This window comes from Ascaphus truei, chromosome 12 (assembly GCF_040206685.1).
Source record: "Ascaphus truei isolate aAscTru1 chromosome 12, aAscTru1.hap1, whole genome shotgun sequence".
Lineage (NCBI taxonomy): Eukaryota > Metazoa > Chordata > Amphibia > Anura > Ascaphidae > Ascaphus > Ascaphus truei.
Genome location: NC_134494.1, coordinates 44,154,707 through 44,172,334, shown reverse-complemented (window position 1 = coordinate 44,172,334; position 17,628 = coordinate 44,154,707). Strand labels below are relative to the sequence as shown.

At 51.2% G+C, this 17,628-nt stretch overlaps 1 protein-coding gene across 1 annotated transcript in view; it reads left to right on the top strand.

Moving 5' to 3' along the window:
• The first annotated feature begins 4,097 nt into the window (after positions 1-4,097).
• IFTAP (intraflagellar transport associated protein) overlaps positions 4,098-17,628 on the top strand; it is a 29,425-nt gene continuing 15,894 nt past the window's right edge. Inside the window, exons 1-4 of the mRNA XM_075566691.1 lie at positions 4,098-4,282; positions 10,134-10,288; positions 11,925-12,118; positions 17,167-17,173. Of these exons, the coding sequence (XP_075422806.1) occupies positions 4,101-4,282; positions 10,134-10,288; positions 11,925-12,118; positions 17,167-17,173 (538 nt within the window). The 5' untranslated portion in view covers positions 4,098-4,100. The remainder of the gene's footprint in view (positions 4,283-10,133; positions 10,289-11,924; positions 12,119-17,166; positions 17,174-17,628) is intronic.

Below are 17,628 nucleotides of genomic sequence, written 5' to 3'. Positions count from 1 at the left end.
TTGTCGAACAAGATTTCTTCTTGGGCAACAACATTGTTCTTGGTCGTTGAGATTTGGTGCCATTTGGTCCACTTCAGCTTGACCCCAGCACATATTTATCTGCTCGAAGACTTCTTTGTCGAATGACCATTCCCCTGGATGTGGGATCTGGGAGCAGCAATTAGGCTTAGCTGTAAAAATAAAAAATACAACGAATTAAAAATACAGGTTTGAAGCGAAGGGTCTCCGGAGCGGAGCCCCGTTAATTTCAGCTCCGGGGACCCCCTGCTTCCGGCGATTCTTACCCCCACAGTGCTGGCGGTATCTGAGCAGGCAGAGAAATGGTGCGTCTAATCTAACAACGGCTTTAAATGTCCCGCGGGCCAATAGGAAGCCGTGACGTCATCCGGTGTGGCTTCCTATTGGCCCTCCTGACCAGCGGCTTTAAACTCAGCAGAGATCCCAGCACCCCGTATGGAGGTAAGTATCTCTGGAAGCAGAGGGGCCCCCCGGAGCTGAAATTAAAGGGGGTTCAGCTCCAGAGACCCCCTGCTTCAATCATGTAATAAAAAATATATATATATATTTAAGAAAAATAATGCCGTGTTGCTGCTCTGAGTTTCTGAGGGAGTTCTGCTTATATCTTTCCTTCCATACGGCTTATTCGAACAAAAGCGAGAAGGATAAACTGGGGCGTGTAGCCGTTCTTCCCTAGTGGCCAAGAAAAGCGTGGTTCTCGCCCAAGTTCTGAGCAAGGGAACATGCACAGATATGCTTAAATATTTTACTTGTGAAATGCACAGAAAACCACCCCGTATTGTTATAAATGGAAATGAATATTCAGATAGTAACTGCTGTGTGTGTGTGTGTGTGTGTGTGTGTGTACATCTATATCTATATCATCTCCATCACACTGGGAGGCACCAATTAAATTAAACTCCGTGCTGCTCTGAACATTTCAGCGAAAAATAACAAACTACTGGAAATTGAAACCTAAAGACAAAAGTTAAATTCATGAAATGGAACGTGTGCTGTAAGTTGGGGAATTTAAATCGTTTTATCATTCAGGTTTTTGTCACAAGTGCCTGTGCTGAATTACGCTTGAGGTTTAATACAGGGTATTCATTAGGATACAGTGTTTATGCGGTGGCCCCTGTTGGAGGTTACGTTGTGTGTTTGTGTGCGAGAGTACATAGGGTTGCATTAATAATGCTTGCGATTTGAAAGCGCACTTAATGATCATAATTAGCCAGCCACGTGTGTTCGTGATTCGGCGGCAGTAAAAACCTAGGCTTGGATTTAATAACCGGTACCCCGTGGTTGCTACGATACACAGCAATAAAAATAAAACGTGACTAAATGTTTTACCCCTTTCATGGCCAGTTAGAAAACGTACACGCTGTATCCAAATAACTTCTTACCTTTTTGCTCCAGGTACACCTGTATGAAATATTTCCTCGCTATGTTTTTGTAGAGTGGCCTCTATTCTACAACATTGGAAGCCCGGTCACGTTTAAAGTTGATATGTGCTTGGAATACTAGAGGAATACTTTAATGTTTTTGGATATTTTTGTGTTCGATGTAGGTACACCGTAATTCCCACTCATGGTACAGGGTTCTCCTGAATGCTGTACACCATAATTCCCACTCATGGTACAGGGTTCTCCTGAATGCCGAATCATAGTGTTCCTATCACACACTTTGCCTCGGCAGTTCCCTGTGCTTGGAGTAGGAGAGAACTGAGCCTGACATGGCCGTCGCCAAATATATGTATTCTTAGAAGTGTTTCAGGTCCATGACTCCTCTGGAAGACATACTGTAGACGTGTCGTCTAAATATATTGCATGTTATTAGTGCCTTCTTATAACGTGGTCTCGTTAACCCTTTCTCTGCTATTGAGGCCGCCTGTGTATTGCGTTTACAGGAAACGTTACAAAGGCGGTCACTCATTTCTATCACTATGCAGAGCTGCACCAGGTGATTCTTGTTGGCCTCCGTACCGCAGATATAGCGAGTCTCGTTGTTCCTCGTGATAACACAACATTTATTTTATTCATTTATAAAATGTGTTACCAGGAAGTGATACATTGAGAGTTACCTCTCGTTTTCACGTATGTCCTGGGCACAGAGTTATGATGACAAATACATGGTTACATTAAGTGAGCCGGGTATCTTTACTATATATTTGTGAAAGCGTCATATGTGTCCGTGTCTGTATGTGTCTCCGTGTGTCCCTCCCTGTGTCCCTAGCGGCAATCCCATTGGACCTTGGGCCAGGCCAATGAGATTGCTCCCTTGGGCCGCCCGCCCCCGCACACCTCTCATTGGCCTGAGGCGGAGTGACGGGCCAAAGGAGAGACGGAGACACACACACACAAACACCTCTTCGTCACCCCCGAGGCCAGCCCCCCCCACCAAAACCTCACCTCCCACCCCCCCTCCATCATCACCCCCCCTCACCCGCAACTCACCTCCCCTCGCGGCGCCCTGCTTGGCCGCGCGGGTGGGGGGTTTAGCGCCGCCGCCGCTCCCATCACCTCACAACCCTCAGGGGCGACGCAGCAGCCCCACCGCCTCCTTCCACCCTCCTCACAGCCTGCAAACCTGCCTGGCCGCGCACTGCAGGACCTGCCGGCGGGAGGAGCAGAGCAGTGGCGGCCGCGGTGGGGACACTTCACCACGTGACTACCACCCACCTCCCCAAATATTCCACTACGGCCGCCGCGTGAGGTATGGGGGGGGGGGGGAGGGAATGGCGTGCCGCCCGCCATCTTCAAGCCGCCGCGTGAGGTATGGGGGGGGGGAGGGAATGGCGTGCCGCCCGCTATCTTCAAGCCGCCGTGTGAGGTATGGGGGGGGGGGGATGGAATGGCGTGCCACCCGCTATCTTGAAGCCGCCACGTGAGGTATGGGGGGGGGGAGGGAATGGCGTGCCGCCCGCTATCTTCAAGTTGCCATGTGAGGTATGGGGGGGGGGGGGGAGGGAATGGCGTGCAGCCCGCTATCTTCATGCCCTCAAAGCCGCCGCATGTGGGGGGGGGGGGGTGGGGGTGTGATGCCGGCCTGAAACTAGCTTCATGCCGCCGCAGGGGGGTAAGATGCCCACCCACCCAGTCACTAAATAAACCACCCACCCAGTCACTAAATAACCCACCCACCCCTTGCCTTTAACCCCCCCTTGCCCCTGCCTGCCCCCCCCTTGCCCCTGCCTCCCCCCCTTGCCCTGCCTCCCCCCTCCCCTCCCTTGGCTTCCTCCCCCTTGTCCCTGCCTTCCCCCCCCCTTGCCCCTCCCTTCCTCCCCCCTTGCCCCTCCCTTCCTCCCCCCTTGCCTTCCTCCCCCCTCCTGCCCCTGCCTTTCACCCCCCCGCCCCCTCCCGCCCCTGCCTTTCACGCACCACCTCACGCCCCTTCCCACCGTAGTGGGACCGCCACACCGCACTCACCAGCCACTCGCCGACTCACAATCACTTTACAATAAACCATTTTTACACAACATCGCATTACATTTTCTTCCATGTTTCTTTTCAACATTATTATACAACCTTTCCACCAAATACTCAACCTATTCTTACCCTATTTTGAAAAACTACCTATTACGGATTTACATCCCGGGTAACGCCGGGTATATCAGCTAGTACATTATATTTACAGACATTGCATAACCAGTAAGCGAAAATAAGTTTATAGGCGTATGTAACAGTTACAGACCAGGTTACAATGTGAGACAGCTTTAGTTATGAAAGAACTTAGACTGGTGGTGGATGTGAGAGTCTCCGGTAGGTTGTTCCAGTTTTGGGGTGCACAGTAAGAGAAGGAGGAACGGCCGGATACTTTGCTGAACCTTGGGACCATGAACAGTCTTTTGGAGTCAGATCTCAGATGATAAGTGCTGCGTGTGGTAGGGGTGAGGACATATAACATAACATATCCTGTTATAGAGCAGAGTATCAAAGCGTTTCCGTAAATCAATGGCAGTAACCGTGCAGAATATAATGTCATATCGCACCCGCGGGGCCTTGGTGGCTGTATCTGCCGCATGCACAGTCTTGAGTTATGTTATTGTGCGGACATTGATTTTATTGGTTGATTTCTTCCCCTCCCGCAGGCCGGCGCAGTAAGACATGCCGGGTTCCCAGGCTCAATGTTCCATCATGGAAGAGGCCTCGCGTGTGCGCGCCGTCCTGAATCGGTTCGTCCGCATACCTGAACAAACATACCGGGACTTTCTGGGAACTTTCACTCGCCCTCCGACAGGTAAAATTCCTATACAGAAAAGTTTGATCAAAATGAAAAAGGAGCGGCAGTGATCTCTGAGATCAGAAGGAAATGTTCGTTGGGCCTCATTAATAAAACACGAACGCTGTATTCATGCTTTGAGAACAGAGACATTTTCTATAAATACATTTGTGTTGTCCCAAAAAGTTGATTTGGAAATGTAATGGAGTGGTGCTCTGTACTCCTTGTTCTGTCGCTCCTTCATCACTGGATATACAGTTCAATAATGTTTAAATGTAACAAAAACATTGTTTAACTTATCAAAGTGATTGGCTTTCTGAGCGATTCAATGACATGTCAAGTGAAAATGCCATATGTGCCCGGTGAAAAGTGAGTAGTTTTATTTTCACCTCGCTCAGAGCCGTTTTCTTCTTTTTTAGATTAGTTATTGTCCTCAACTTTTAGCTGTTTGTCTTGTGACGACATCATAATAACTTTCCACAAAGGAAAGAAGGTGTTAACGACAATTTGCCTGTACATATAACGTCCTTCCTGTCCTCTCACAAAGATCGTGAAGCCCTCAACAGCTTTTCATTATTAAGAAAACCTTTTAACTCATTAATCATTGTAACAAACTGAAATAATAATCACTGCCATTAATTAGCTAGTCCCAGGGGGAGATTATAAAGAAGAAAGTATTTGGTTTTAATGGAATCTCCTTTTCGAAATGTACCTCCCCAAAACAGTTGCAGAAATGAGGTCCAAAGAATTGTATGAAAAATTATAAATATTTCCATTTCTTGTTAATGCCACGCTGACATAGAAATGTGTAGTTGTGAAGCAGATAATAACCCCTTTGCCTCTTCAGTTTGCCCCTGTTCCTACATGCTGTAACACCCTAGACACTACGTGACCCGTGGCTTTCTTTTAATAGCTTTGTCTACCCCAAGCATTTTGAATTTCCTTTCTGTATTAACCCCTACCATCTCTGCTGGGCGTCTTTTCCATGGATCCACCACCCTTGTTCTTGAAGAAGTGCTTCCTAACATTTCCCCTGACCCGTCACACACACACACACACACACACACACACACCTATCTGAAGGTGCAGAAGGTCCACTACCATCATTGGTAACGGTCATTATCCCACCATGCAAAGCACTGGATATACGAATATACAGCGCAACAACAACAACAAAAGAAGGGTTATACTGTCCCTCAACGTGCCCATTTCTCAATAGATGAGACGGTGTCGGGGGAAACGCTCTCCATTTCCAGGTGGGAGGCTGTGGCTTTGTGATCGGCGCACGCCACGTCCCATGGGAATAGTAAGGCCTGTTTTCAGTTCACAGCCCACTTGGCCACATCTGCTCCGTCTCTCTTCATGTTGTTATCGTTCTGCTAACCATGCAGAAAATAACTGGAAACCCAGGCTGCCCGGACTATGAAAACATCTTCTAAATTATACATGAAGCCAGGCGGGGGCAATGAAATTATCATCGGGAAAGCGATAGAAGTCCCTTCGATTTACAATATACAGTACATCTGATAACACGAGCATCCAGGGAGAAACCGGGCAGATCAATCAAGGGATCGGAAGCGTTAGAAGGGAGAACAGCGTATTATTTTAAAGAGGCAATCCAAGCAGCTTAAACCCCCCCCCCATTGTTTTAATATACGCAGCCTTTGATAACCTTTATTAAAAACTAATTACCTACGCTGCCGATCGATTGGTTCTCCCGTGATCGATCAGCAAAATCCTGTTTCCCAGGGTTCACTAAATGGCTGCCCTTCAGTTTCAAATCTTCAGTCAGTGTAACTCAGCAGCTACAATGTATTCTTATATTACTATGGTAACATTGTCTATTGTTACAGCTTGCAGCTCAAACTGCTGGGAACACTGGCAACTGGGGCCGTAGCCTTAGGGGGGAGAAGGAAACGTTTTTAGGAATGATCTGTAAATACCCACACTGATTCTCCAACAGAGGGGCGGCCAACTCCCGTCCTCAAGGGCCACCAAAAGGTCAGGGTCTAAGGCTATCCCTGCTTCAGCACAGGTGGCTCAATCAGTGGTTCAGTCGAAGACAGACTGAGTCACCTGTGCTGAAGCGGGGATTGATTGAGCCACTTGTGCTGAAGCCTGGCGGCGCGTGCACCCGTTTCAGCCGCGGGGGGCGCGGCCATGACATCACGCAGCTGGTTCACCCTCATTGGCTGAACCTGCGCCGTGACGTGGCCAATGCCCGCCTGCTGCGCCAAAATACAAAAATCTTGTATTTTGGCTAAGGCGGTCGCGCATCGCGGCGTGTGTGCGCACGCACGCCCGCCGACTGGGCCCGCCCCATAGAGGGCTGTGCCTTGTGTGCGCGCACACCCGCCGACTGGGGCCGCCCCATAGAGGTCTGTGCCTTGTGTGCGCGCACACCCGCCGACTGGGGCCGCCCCATAGAGGGCTGTGCCTTGTGTGCGCACGCCCGCCGACTGGGGCCGCCCCATAGAGGGCTGTGCCTTGTGTGCGCGCACACCCGCCGACTGGGGCCGCCCCATAGAGGTCTGTGCCTTGTGTGCGCACGCACGCCCGCCGACTGGGGCCGCCCCATAGAGGGCTGTGCCTTGTGTGCGCACGCACGCCCGCCGACTGGGGCCGCCCCATAGAGGGCTGTGCCTTGTGTGCGCACGCACGCCCGCCGACTGGGGCCCGCCCCATAGAGGGCTGTGCCTTGTGTGCGCACGCACGCCCGCCGACTGGGGCCGCCCCATAGAGGGCTGTGCCTTGTGTGCGCGCACGCCCGCCGACTGGGGCCGCCCCATAGAGGGCTGTGCCTTGTGTGCGCACGCCCGCCGACTGGGGCCCGCCCCATAGAGGGCTGTGCCTTGTGTGCGCACGCACGCCCGCCGACTGGGGCCCGCCCCATAGAGGGCTGTGCCTTGTGTGCGCGCACGCCCGCCGACTGGGGCCGCCCCATAGAGGGCTGTGCCTTGTGTGCGCACGCACGCCCGCCGACTGGGGCCGCCCCATAGAGGGCTGTGCCTTGTGTGCGCACGCCCGCCGACTGGGGCCGCCCCATAGAGGGCTGTGCCTTGTGTGCGCACGCCCGCCGACTGGGGCCGCCCCATAGAGGGCTGTGCCTTGTGTGCGCGCACACCCGCCGACTGGGGCCGCCCCATAGAGGGCTGTGCCTTGTGTGCGCGCACGCCCGCCGACTGGGGCCGCCCCATAGAGGGCTGTGCCTTGTGTGCGCGCACACCCGCCGACTGGGGCCGCCCCATAGAGGGCTGTGCCTTGTGTGCGCACGCACACCCGCCGACTGGGGCCGCCCCATAGAGGGCTGTGCCTTGTGTGCGCACGCACGCCCGCCGACTGGGCCCGCCCCATAGAGGGCTGTGCCTTGTGTGCGCACGCCCGCCGACTGGGGCCGCCCCATAGAGGGCTGTGCCTTGTGTGCGCACGCCCGCCGACTGGGGCCCGCCCCATAGAGGGCTGTGCCTTGTGTGCGCACGCACGCCCGCCGACTGGGGCCCGCCCCATAGAGGGCTGTGCCTTGTGTGCGCGCACGCCCGCCGACTGGGGCCGCCCCATAGAGGGCTGTGCCTTGTGTGCGCACGCACGCCCGCCGACTGGGGCCGCACCATAGAGGGCTGTGCCTTGTGTGCGCACGCCCGCCGACTGGGGCCGCCCCATAGAGGGCTGTGCCTTGTGTGCGCACGCCCGCCGACTGGGGCCGCCCCATAGAGGGCTGTGCCTTGTGTGCGCGCACACCCGCCGACTGGGGCCGCCCCATAGAGGGCTGTGCCTTGTGTGCGCGCACGCCCGCCGACTGGGGCCGCCCCATAGAGGGCTGTGCCTTGTGTGCGCGCACACCCGCCGACTGGGGCCGCCCCATAGAGGGCTGTGCCTTGTGTGCGCACGCACACCCGCCGACTGGGGCCGCCCCATAGAGGGCTGTGCCTTGTGTGCGCACGCACGCCCGCCGACTGGGCCCGCCCCATAGAGGGCTGTGCCTTGTGTGCGCACGCCCGCCGACTGGGCCCGCCCCATAGAGGGCTGTGCCTTGTGTGCGCACACACCCGCCGACTGGCGCCCGCCCCATAGAGGGCTGTGCCTTGTGTGCGCACGCACGCCCGCCGACTGGGCCCGCCCCATAGAGGGCTGTGCCTTGTGTGCGCACGCCCGCCGACTGGGCCCGCCCCATAGAGGGCTGTGCCTTGTGTGCGCACGCACGCCCGCCGACTGGGGCCGCCCCATAGAGGGCTGTGCCTTTTGTGCGCACGCCCGCCGACTGGGCCCGCCCCATAGAGGACTGTGCCTTGTGTGCGCGCACGCCCGCCGACTGGCGCCCGCCCCATAGAGGGCTGTGCCTTGTGTGCGCGCACGCCCGCCGACTGGCGCCCGCCCCATAGAGGTCTGTGCCTTGTGTGCGCGCACACCCGCCGACTGGCGCCCGCCCCATAGAGGGCTGTGCCTTGTGTGCGCACGCCCGCCGACTGGGGCCGCCCCATAGAGGTCTGTGCCTTGTGTGCGCGCACGCCCGCCGACTGGGGCCGCCCCATAGAGGGCTGTGCCTTGTGTGCGCACGCACGCCCGCCGACTGGGGCCGCCCCATAGAGGGCTGTGCCTTGTGTGCGCGCGCACGCCCGCCGACTGGGGCCGCCCCATAGAGGTCTGTGCCTTGTGTGCGCGCGCACACCCGCCGACTGGGGCCGCCCCATAGAGGGCAGTGCCTTGTGTGCGAAGGCAGCAACTGGGGACCTGGCCTAGAGCGTTTTAGAAACGGGGGTGGGGGGGTGGTGTCTGGTCACAAAGATGTTTCTCCCAATGCTTATTTTGGGGCGTGCTGCCTTCCTGCCGCGCGCTATTAGACACGTTCAAGTCAAGGTTAATTGGGAAAATACTGCTGTTACACGACGTTATTTGCTGCTCTCACGTTGGGGGGTTCACGGAAATGCGCTGTGCGAAACGCGGGTTAATAGAGGCGCCATCATCTGTGGAAATTCAATTCTGTCACTTTCGGGTTCCCCTCTAATTTAAAAATATTATTTCAAATACATAATTAAATGTGTTCAGTGAAACGTATCGAGTATATCACACGACATGAGTAAGTGGCCGTATCCCAGCCTTATCCCTACAGGAGTTAGAAGGAAATAATTCTGTTTATTGAGCTTTTAAAAGGTTCTTTTTGAAAATGTGAGATTAGTTACTGGTAAATATTACGATGTTAAGAAAGCTGTAGTATTGATCTTGCATTATTTTGCTGGGTATGATTTCCAATAGGATTGGATTATAGGTTCTATGCTATATACCTAAGGGGGCCAGTGGCTGAACCCTGGGATATAATTGAATAGGACATGTTTCAGTTAGAGGCTGTTTGTTTCAGAGTAGCTCAGCCGAGGAGGAATAACAATGCTTGATCTGCTCAGCAGGGCTGAACATTGTGCAAAAAGGAAGCAGGAACCCAGTGCAAATGATCTCAAACACACATCCATAGTACATTTCCAGCAGACCATGTGGCCAAGTCCCACTAAGGCTGAGGGCATGGTCAGCGCTTACCCACGCTGAGCCGCGCTTACGCTTACCAGTGAGCCCCTGCAGCCGCAATGAGAGCGGCTATAGCGGGGGCTCGCGCACGCTTCCGCAGGCGTGCGGAAGGCGTAGCTCTTAAATTTTTTTTTAGTTTGCTGAGGGGAGCGATGGGCCGGTCACGTGAGCGGTTCGCCCCAATGAGGGCGAACCAGTTCCGTGACGTCACTGGCCCGCCCCCCCCCGACACGCCCCCGGATGGCGTGCCAACTAAGGCCAGGGAAAGCACCCGCTTTCCCTCAGCCTCCGCGCGCCTCCGCACGGCTGGCGTCTCTATGGACTCAGCCAAAGACATCTCTCTTTTTAAGCGTGAGCTTGTCAGGTGTAAAACTTGTCAGTCTTTTGCTGACCCCCTCCGGCAGCAAAATAGTTAAATGCGCGCCTTCCGGTCCCAACATACCTTTCCTCATCCACAAAGCCACAAATCTGCTGCTGTCTCATTCCCAGCAGGACATTGGAGTGAATGTATTCCATGGCTTTGTGCTGCTGAAGAGCAGGATTCTAAAGAGGCCACATGGTGGGCAAAAAAGAGACCTAATAATACAACAAACAAAAAGATAACATCCCCTTGATGCCGAATAAAACTCATCTTGTAAGATCCTTACAAGCCCCTTTTGTTTCAGAAAAATAATCAGAAGAAGCTTCTCCCCTGGGTGCCTGTCTTCCCCCCCCCCCCCACTCTCCAAAACCCCGTGGCGAGATTACCAAAAGATGTTCTCTCTCGCTCTCTTTGTGCGGTTCAGTTGCGATTAGTCTCTGGATAAAAGGTAGGTGAGGAGCCAAACCAAATGAAAGCTGCAAATGACAAAAACAACGGATGCGACTGTTAGAAACCCAGCCGGTGACGAGTAATGTACAGAATTATGTGTCGCCAGGGCAGCGCGTCCAAGCTCTGAAACGCATGTGATGCTGCGGGACAATGTCTACCTCATTTGAATTAAAGATCTGCTTTGATCTGAAGAGCTACATTTTATGGCTGCATTTCCCCCCCCCCCATACTCCCCCCCAACCTTCTAAAGAGTGTTCTTTTCATACCTGATACATCTGTCTCCAGCTGTGATGGGCCAGAGCGGAGCAGGTGTCTCTTGTCTTGACGTAAGGAGCTTAAGCAGGATGAAACTTTTATTAGGGGCTTAGCATAATAATAGGTAAGACGCAGCAGGAGCCTAGAGTAGGAACAGGAGGCGGAAAATAAGGCAGCTGAATCCTAGAAGACAGGGGCGGCCAACTCCAGTCCTCTGGGCCACCACCAGGTCAGGTTTTCAGGATATTCCTGCTTCAGCACAGAGGGTGCAGTGGAAGACTGGGCCACTGATTGTAACGTACGTGCTTGCCACAAACTGGTACCGGACTGCCGGGCTGAGGTGGGGATGCATAAACACCGACCTTAGGCCACGGAGTCAGGTCCGGAGTGCGGATTCCATAGTCAGACATAGCCAGGTCAGGATTGGAGAACGTAGGGTTAACGTTATCCAGGCAGTGGTCAAGGCAGGCAGCACAGGAGCGGTGGTCGAGGAAACAAGCCGAGGTCATCAACAGGAAATCTTGGGTGAAGGTACTTCAGCACAGGAGGCTAGAACCTTGAGAGAAGCCACTGCAGCGGGGATGCTTCAGCAAAGGTGCTGCAGTGCGTCAGGAAAAGGCCAGGAGTACACTCCATTTGGAGGAAGCAGGAACCAGAGGTGCAGACACGTCACAGGAAACGCTGGGAAACCAGCGTAGCCGCTACAGCGCGGCGAAGGCGAAGTCTGCCAGGAACAAGGAAAGCAGCGCCGGGGCTGCTATGCAAGAAGCCCTAGGCAGCAGGGGACTAGGCGCAGGATACAAGGCACAAGGAGGCCTAGCAGGCCAAACAGAGAGTCTGTGACAAGCACAGTTACGTGCAACTTGGACTGCAAAGTATATGTCCAGCAACTTCCTGAGGGCGGGGCAGGAACTAAATAGCACAGGAGGCCAATCAGGCCAGAGGTGCAAAGGAGGCAGCAGGAGGCAGGTGATTGCAGAAGCAGGGAATAGTTTGTCTGAAACCTGCAAAGCTCCGGATGGATGGGCTCCAGCCAAACCCAGGGGTGGATTCCTGATACAGATTGAGCCACCTGTGCTGAAGCAGGGATATCCTTAAAGCCTGACCTTTTGGTGGCCTATGAGGACAGGAGATGTCCACCGCTGGTCTAAGAGATCCCAATACTTTGATCTTTCCGACCTTGTTTCATTATTCACTTGGCACAAGATTCACAAGAGTGCTAAGTTTCACCCCCGTGCATATGAACGAGAGCTGAGGCGTGCGGAAACGGAGCCCCCTTTTGTGGATCTGAGCCGTAGCATCTGGTGTAAGTGTGCACACAGTGTAAATAAACCAAGACACAGACCCCTTGCGATCACCAGGAAAACGTAAACCGAAATGCTAACAAACCAACAGTCCCAGCAGTGGCACACGTAGCCGGGCGGGCGAGTAAGTGCGTCTACTGAGAGCATTTGTATTAATTGGTGTGTCCTGGTAATATTTCCTTCCATTGAGCTTTGAAGATGGGAAGACTTCGCAGTATTGATTGTTATTCTGTTTAAAATCACCAGTTTATGTTAGCAATTTTCACCCCTTAAATGAACAATTCTGATTCTCATTACATGGGGCCATTGTTAAATCTGATGTGGAGGCTTCTAGTTTCCTATCAAATATAACAATAATGTGCTTCTTTATAACGTGCTCCCTATAATGTTCTCCCTATAATGTGCTCCCTATAATGTTCTCCCTATAATGTGCTCCCTATAATGTTCTCCCTATAACGTGCTCCCTATAATGTTCTCCCTATAACGTGCTCCCTATAATGTTCTCCCTATAACGTGCTCCCTATAATGTTCTCCCTATAACGTGCTCCCTATAATGTTCTCCCTATAATGTTCTCCCTATAACGTGCTCCCTATAATGTTCTCCTTATAACGTGCTCCCTATAATGTTCTGCTTATAATGTTCTCCTTATAACGTGCTCCCTATAACGTGCTCCCTATAACGTGCTCCCTATAATGTTCTCCCTATAACGTGCTCCCTATAACGGGCTCCCTATAACGTGCTCCCTATAACGTGCTCCCTATAACGTTCTCCCTATAATGTTCTCCCTATAATGTTCTCCCTATAATGTTCTCCTTATAACGTTCTCCCTATAGCGGGCTCCCTATAATGTTCTCCTTATAATGTGCTCCCAATAATGTTCTCCTTATAACGTGCTCCCTATAACGTGCTCCTTATAACGTGCTCCCTATAACGTTCTCCCTATAATGTTCTCCTTATAATGTTCTCCTTATAACGTGCTCCCTATAATGTTCTCCTTATAACGTGCTCCCTATAATGTTCTCCCTATAGCGGGCTCCCTATAATGTTCTCCGAATAGCGGGCTCCCTATAATGTTCTCCCTATAATGTTCTCCCTATAGCGGGCTCCCTATAATGTCCTCCTTATAACGTGCTCCCTATAATGTTCTCCTTATAACGTGCTCCCTATAATGTTCTCCTTATAACGTGCTCCCTATAATGTTCTCCTTATAACGTGCTCCCTATAATGTTCTCCTTATAACGTGCTCCCTATAACGTGCTCCCTATAACGTGCTCCCTATAATGTTCTCCTTATAACGTGCTCCCTATAATGTTCTCCTTATAACGTGCTCCCTATAACGTGCTCCCTATAACGTGCTCCCTATAATGTTCTCCTTATAACGTGCTCCCTATAATTTTCTCCTTATAACGTGCTCCCTATAACGTGCTCCCTATAACGTGCTCCCTATAACGTGCTCCCTATAACGGGCTCCCTATAATGTTCTCCTTATAACGTGCTCCCTATAACGTGCTCCCTATAACGTGCTCCCTATAACGTGCTCCCTATAACGGGCTCCCTATAACGGGCTCCCTATAACGTGCTCCCTATAACGTGCTCCCTATAACGTTCTCCTTATAACGTTCTCCTTATAACGTTCTCCTTATAATGTTCTCCTTATAATGTTCTCTTTATAATGTGCTCCTTATAATGTTCTCCCTATAACGTGCTTCCTATAACGTGATCCCTATAACGTGCTCCCTGTAACGTGCTCCCTGTAACGTGCTCCCTATAATGTTCTCCTTATAATGTTCTCCTTATAACGTGCTCCCTATAATGTTCTCCTTATAACGTGCTCCCTATAATGTTCTCCTTATAATGTTCTCCCTATAACGTGCTCCCTATAATGTGCTCCCTATAACGTGCTCCCTATAATGTTCTCCCTATAGCGGGCTCCCTATAATGTTCTCCTTATAACGTGCTCCCTATAACGTGCTCCCTATAACGTGCTCTCTATAATGTTCTCCTTATAACGTGCTCCCTATAATGTTCTCCTTATAACGTGCTCCCTATAATGTGCTCCCTATAACGTGCTCCCTATAACGTGCTCCCTATAACGTGCTCCCTATAACGTGCTCCCTATAATGTTCTCCTTAAAACAGGCTCCCTATAACGTGCTCCCTATAACCTGCTCCCTATAACGTGCTCCCTATAACGGGCTCCCTATAACGGGCTCCCTATAACGTGCTCCCTATAACGTGCTCCCTATAACGTGTTCCCTATAACGTTCTCCTTATAACGTGCTCCCTATAACGTGCTCCCTATAATGGGCTCCCTATAACGGGCTCCCTATGACGGGCTCCCTATAACGTGCTCCCTATAACGTGCTCCCTATAACGTTCTCCCTATAACGTGCTCCCTATAACGTGCTCCCTATAACGTGCTCCTTATAACGTGCCCCTTATAACGTGCTCCCTATAAAGTGCTCCCTATAACGTGCTCCTTATAACATGCTCCCTATAACGTGCTCCCTATAACGTGCTCCCTATAACGTGCTCCCTATAACGTGCTCCCTATAATGTTCTCCTTATAACGTGCTCCCTATAATGTGCTCCTTATAACGTGCTCCCTATAATGTGCTCCCTATAATGTTGTCCTTATAACGTGCTCCCTATAATGTGCTCCTTATAATGGGCTCCCTATAACGTGCTCCCTATAATGTTTTCCTTATAACGTGCTCCCTATAATGTGCTCCTTATAACGTGCTCCCTATAATGTTCTCCTTATAACGTGCTCCCTATAACGTGCTCCTTATAATGTTCTCCTTATAACGTGATCCCTATAATGTTCTCCTTATAATGTGCTAACTATAATGTGCTCCTTATAACGTGCTCCCTATAACGTGCTCCCTATAATGTTCTCCTTATAATGTGCTCCCTATAATGTGCTCCTTATAACGTGCTCCCTATAACGTGCTCCCTATAATGTGCTCCCTATAACGTGCTCCCTATAACATGCTCCCTATAATGTTCTCCTTATAACGTGCTCCCTATAACAGGCTCCCTATAACGTGCTCCCTATAACGTGCTCCCTATAACGTGCTCCCTATAACGTGCTCCCTATAACGGGCTCCCTATAACGGGCTCCCTATGACGGGCTCCCTATGACGGGCTCCCTATGACGGGCTCCCTATGACGGGCTCCCTATAACGTGCTCCCTATAACGTGCTCCCTATAACGTTCTCCCTGTAACGTGCTCCCTGTAACGTTCTCCCTGTAACGTGCTCCCTATAACGTGCTCCCTATAACGTGCTCCTTATAACATGCTCCTTATAACGTGCTCCCTATAACGTGCTCCCTATAATGTGCTCCTTATAACGTGCTCCCTATAACGTGCTCCCTATAACGTGCTCCCTATAACATGCTCCCTATAATGTTCTCCTTATAACGTGCTCCCTATAATGTGCTCCTTATAATGGGCTCCCTATAACGTGCTCCCTATAATGTTCTCCTTATAACGTGCTCCCTATAATGTGCTCCTTATAACGTGCTCCCTATAATGTTCTCCTTATAACGTGCTCCCTATAACGTGCTCCCTATAATGTTCTCCTTATAACGTGCTCCCTATAATGTTCTCCTTATAATGTGCTCCCTATAATGTGCTCCTTATAACGTGCTCCCTATAACGTGCTCCCTATAATGTTCTCCATATAACGTGCTCCCTATAATGTGCTCCTTATAACGTGCTCCCTATAACGTGCTCCCTTTAATGTGCTCCTTATAACGTGCTCCCTATAACGTGCTCCCTATAACGTTCTCCCTATAATGTTCTCCTTATAACGTGCTCCCTATAACAGGCTCCCTATAACGTGCTCCCTATAATGTGCTCCTTATAACGTGCTCCCTATAACGTGCTCCCTATAACGTGCTCCCTATAACGTGCTCCTTATAACGTGCTCCCTATAATGTGCTCCTTATAACGGGCTCCCAATAACGTGCTCCCTATAACGTGCTCCTTATAACGTGCTCCTTATAACGTGCTCCTTATAACGTGCTCCCTATAATGTTCTCCTTATAACGTGCTCCCTATAACGTGCTCCCTATAACGTGCTCCCTATAACGTGCTCCCTATAACGTGCTCCCTATAACGTGCTCCCTATAACGGGCTCCCTATAACGTGCTCCCTATAACGCGCTCCCTATAATGTTCTCCTAATAACGTGCTCCCTATAATGTTCTCCTTATAACGTGCTCCCTATAATGTTCTCCTTATAACGTGCTCCCTATAACGTTCTCCCTATAACGTGCTGCCTATAACGTGCTCCCTATAACGTGCTCCCTATAACGTGCTCCCTATAATGTTCTCCTAATAACGTGCTCCCTATAATGTTCTCCTTATAACGTGCTCTCTATAATGTTCTCCTTATAACGTGCTCCCTATAACGGGCTCCCTATAACGTGCTCCCTATAACGCGCTCCCTATAATGTTCTCCTAATAACGTGCTCCCTATAATGTTCTCCTTATAACGTGCTCCCTATAATGTTCTCCTTATAACGTGCTCCCTATAACGTGCTCCCTATAATGTGCTCCCTATAACGTGCTCCCTATAACGTGCTCCCTATAACGTGCTCCCTATAACGTGCTCCCTATAACGGGCTCCCTATAACGTGCTCCCTATAACGCGCTCCCTATAATGTTCTCCTAATACTCTTCCTATTACTCCATATAACCACTCCCTGTTACTCTTCCTATTACTCCATATAACCACTCCCTATTACGCCTACATTCACCGGTAATGACACGGGGAAGGAGAGAGAACGCACTCCGACATACTGTTCCAATCCTCTTCTTGCCCTTAGAAGTAGTGTTGAGTCCATCTAATCGCAGGGAGCGTGGAGAAGCTCTGCACTATTCTAACTCTTCCCTAACTGCTCCTATTGCTCCATATACCACTCCCTCAAACGTCCCTCTAGCTAGTTATGTAACTTTGTATCTTGACATGTTACCGACTCCCGTATTCCCACAGATAGTGATTGGCGAAGGAATTAAAGTTGGTGGCTGTTACAGCGTTGACTTGACACATCGCGGAAGACTCCAGGTGAGATGTGCTCACATTGTCCTGAATTATTTAGTCTTTGGGCTTCCATAGGAAGAGCCTGAGCGGGTCTCTCCTCTGTCACCGAGTACAGATGCAGCCAGTTGTATCTACAACCTGCCACAACACATGTGAAATGTGGAGGGTTCAAGGCAAAGGGCAGGATGGGAGGGCGGGATGGTACGAGGTGATCTCTGCCTAACAATCTGTGTTAAATGTACAACATTGCAGTAACACAATCCGAGATGCAGCTTCTAACAGAAAACGTATTGTGAGTTGTGTGTCCCTTGTGCGGTTGTGCGGGAACACAACCCTTTTATGAAGAAGGGCTTCTTGACGTCGCTCTCTCTCAATCTTGAGCACGTTGTTTTCTCGGAAGGTACATTCCTCCAGCACCTTCTTTCTGACGGTGATTGCGTCTGTCTCATCTCCCCAAATGGGACGTTATGTGTGTCCCA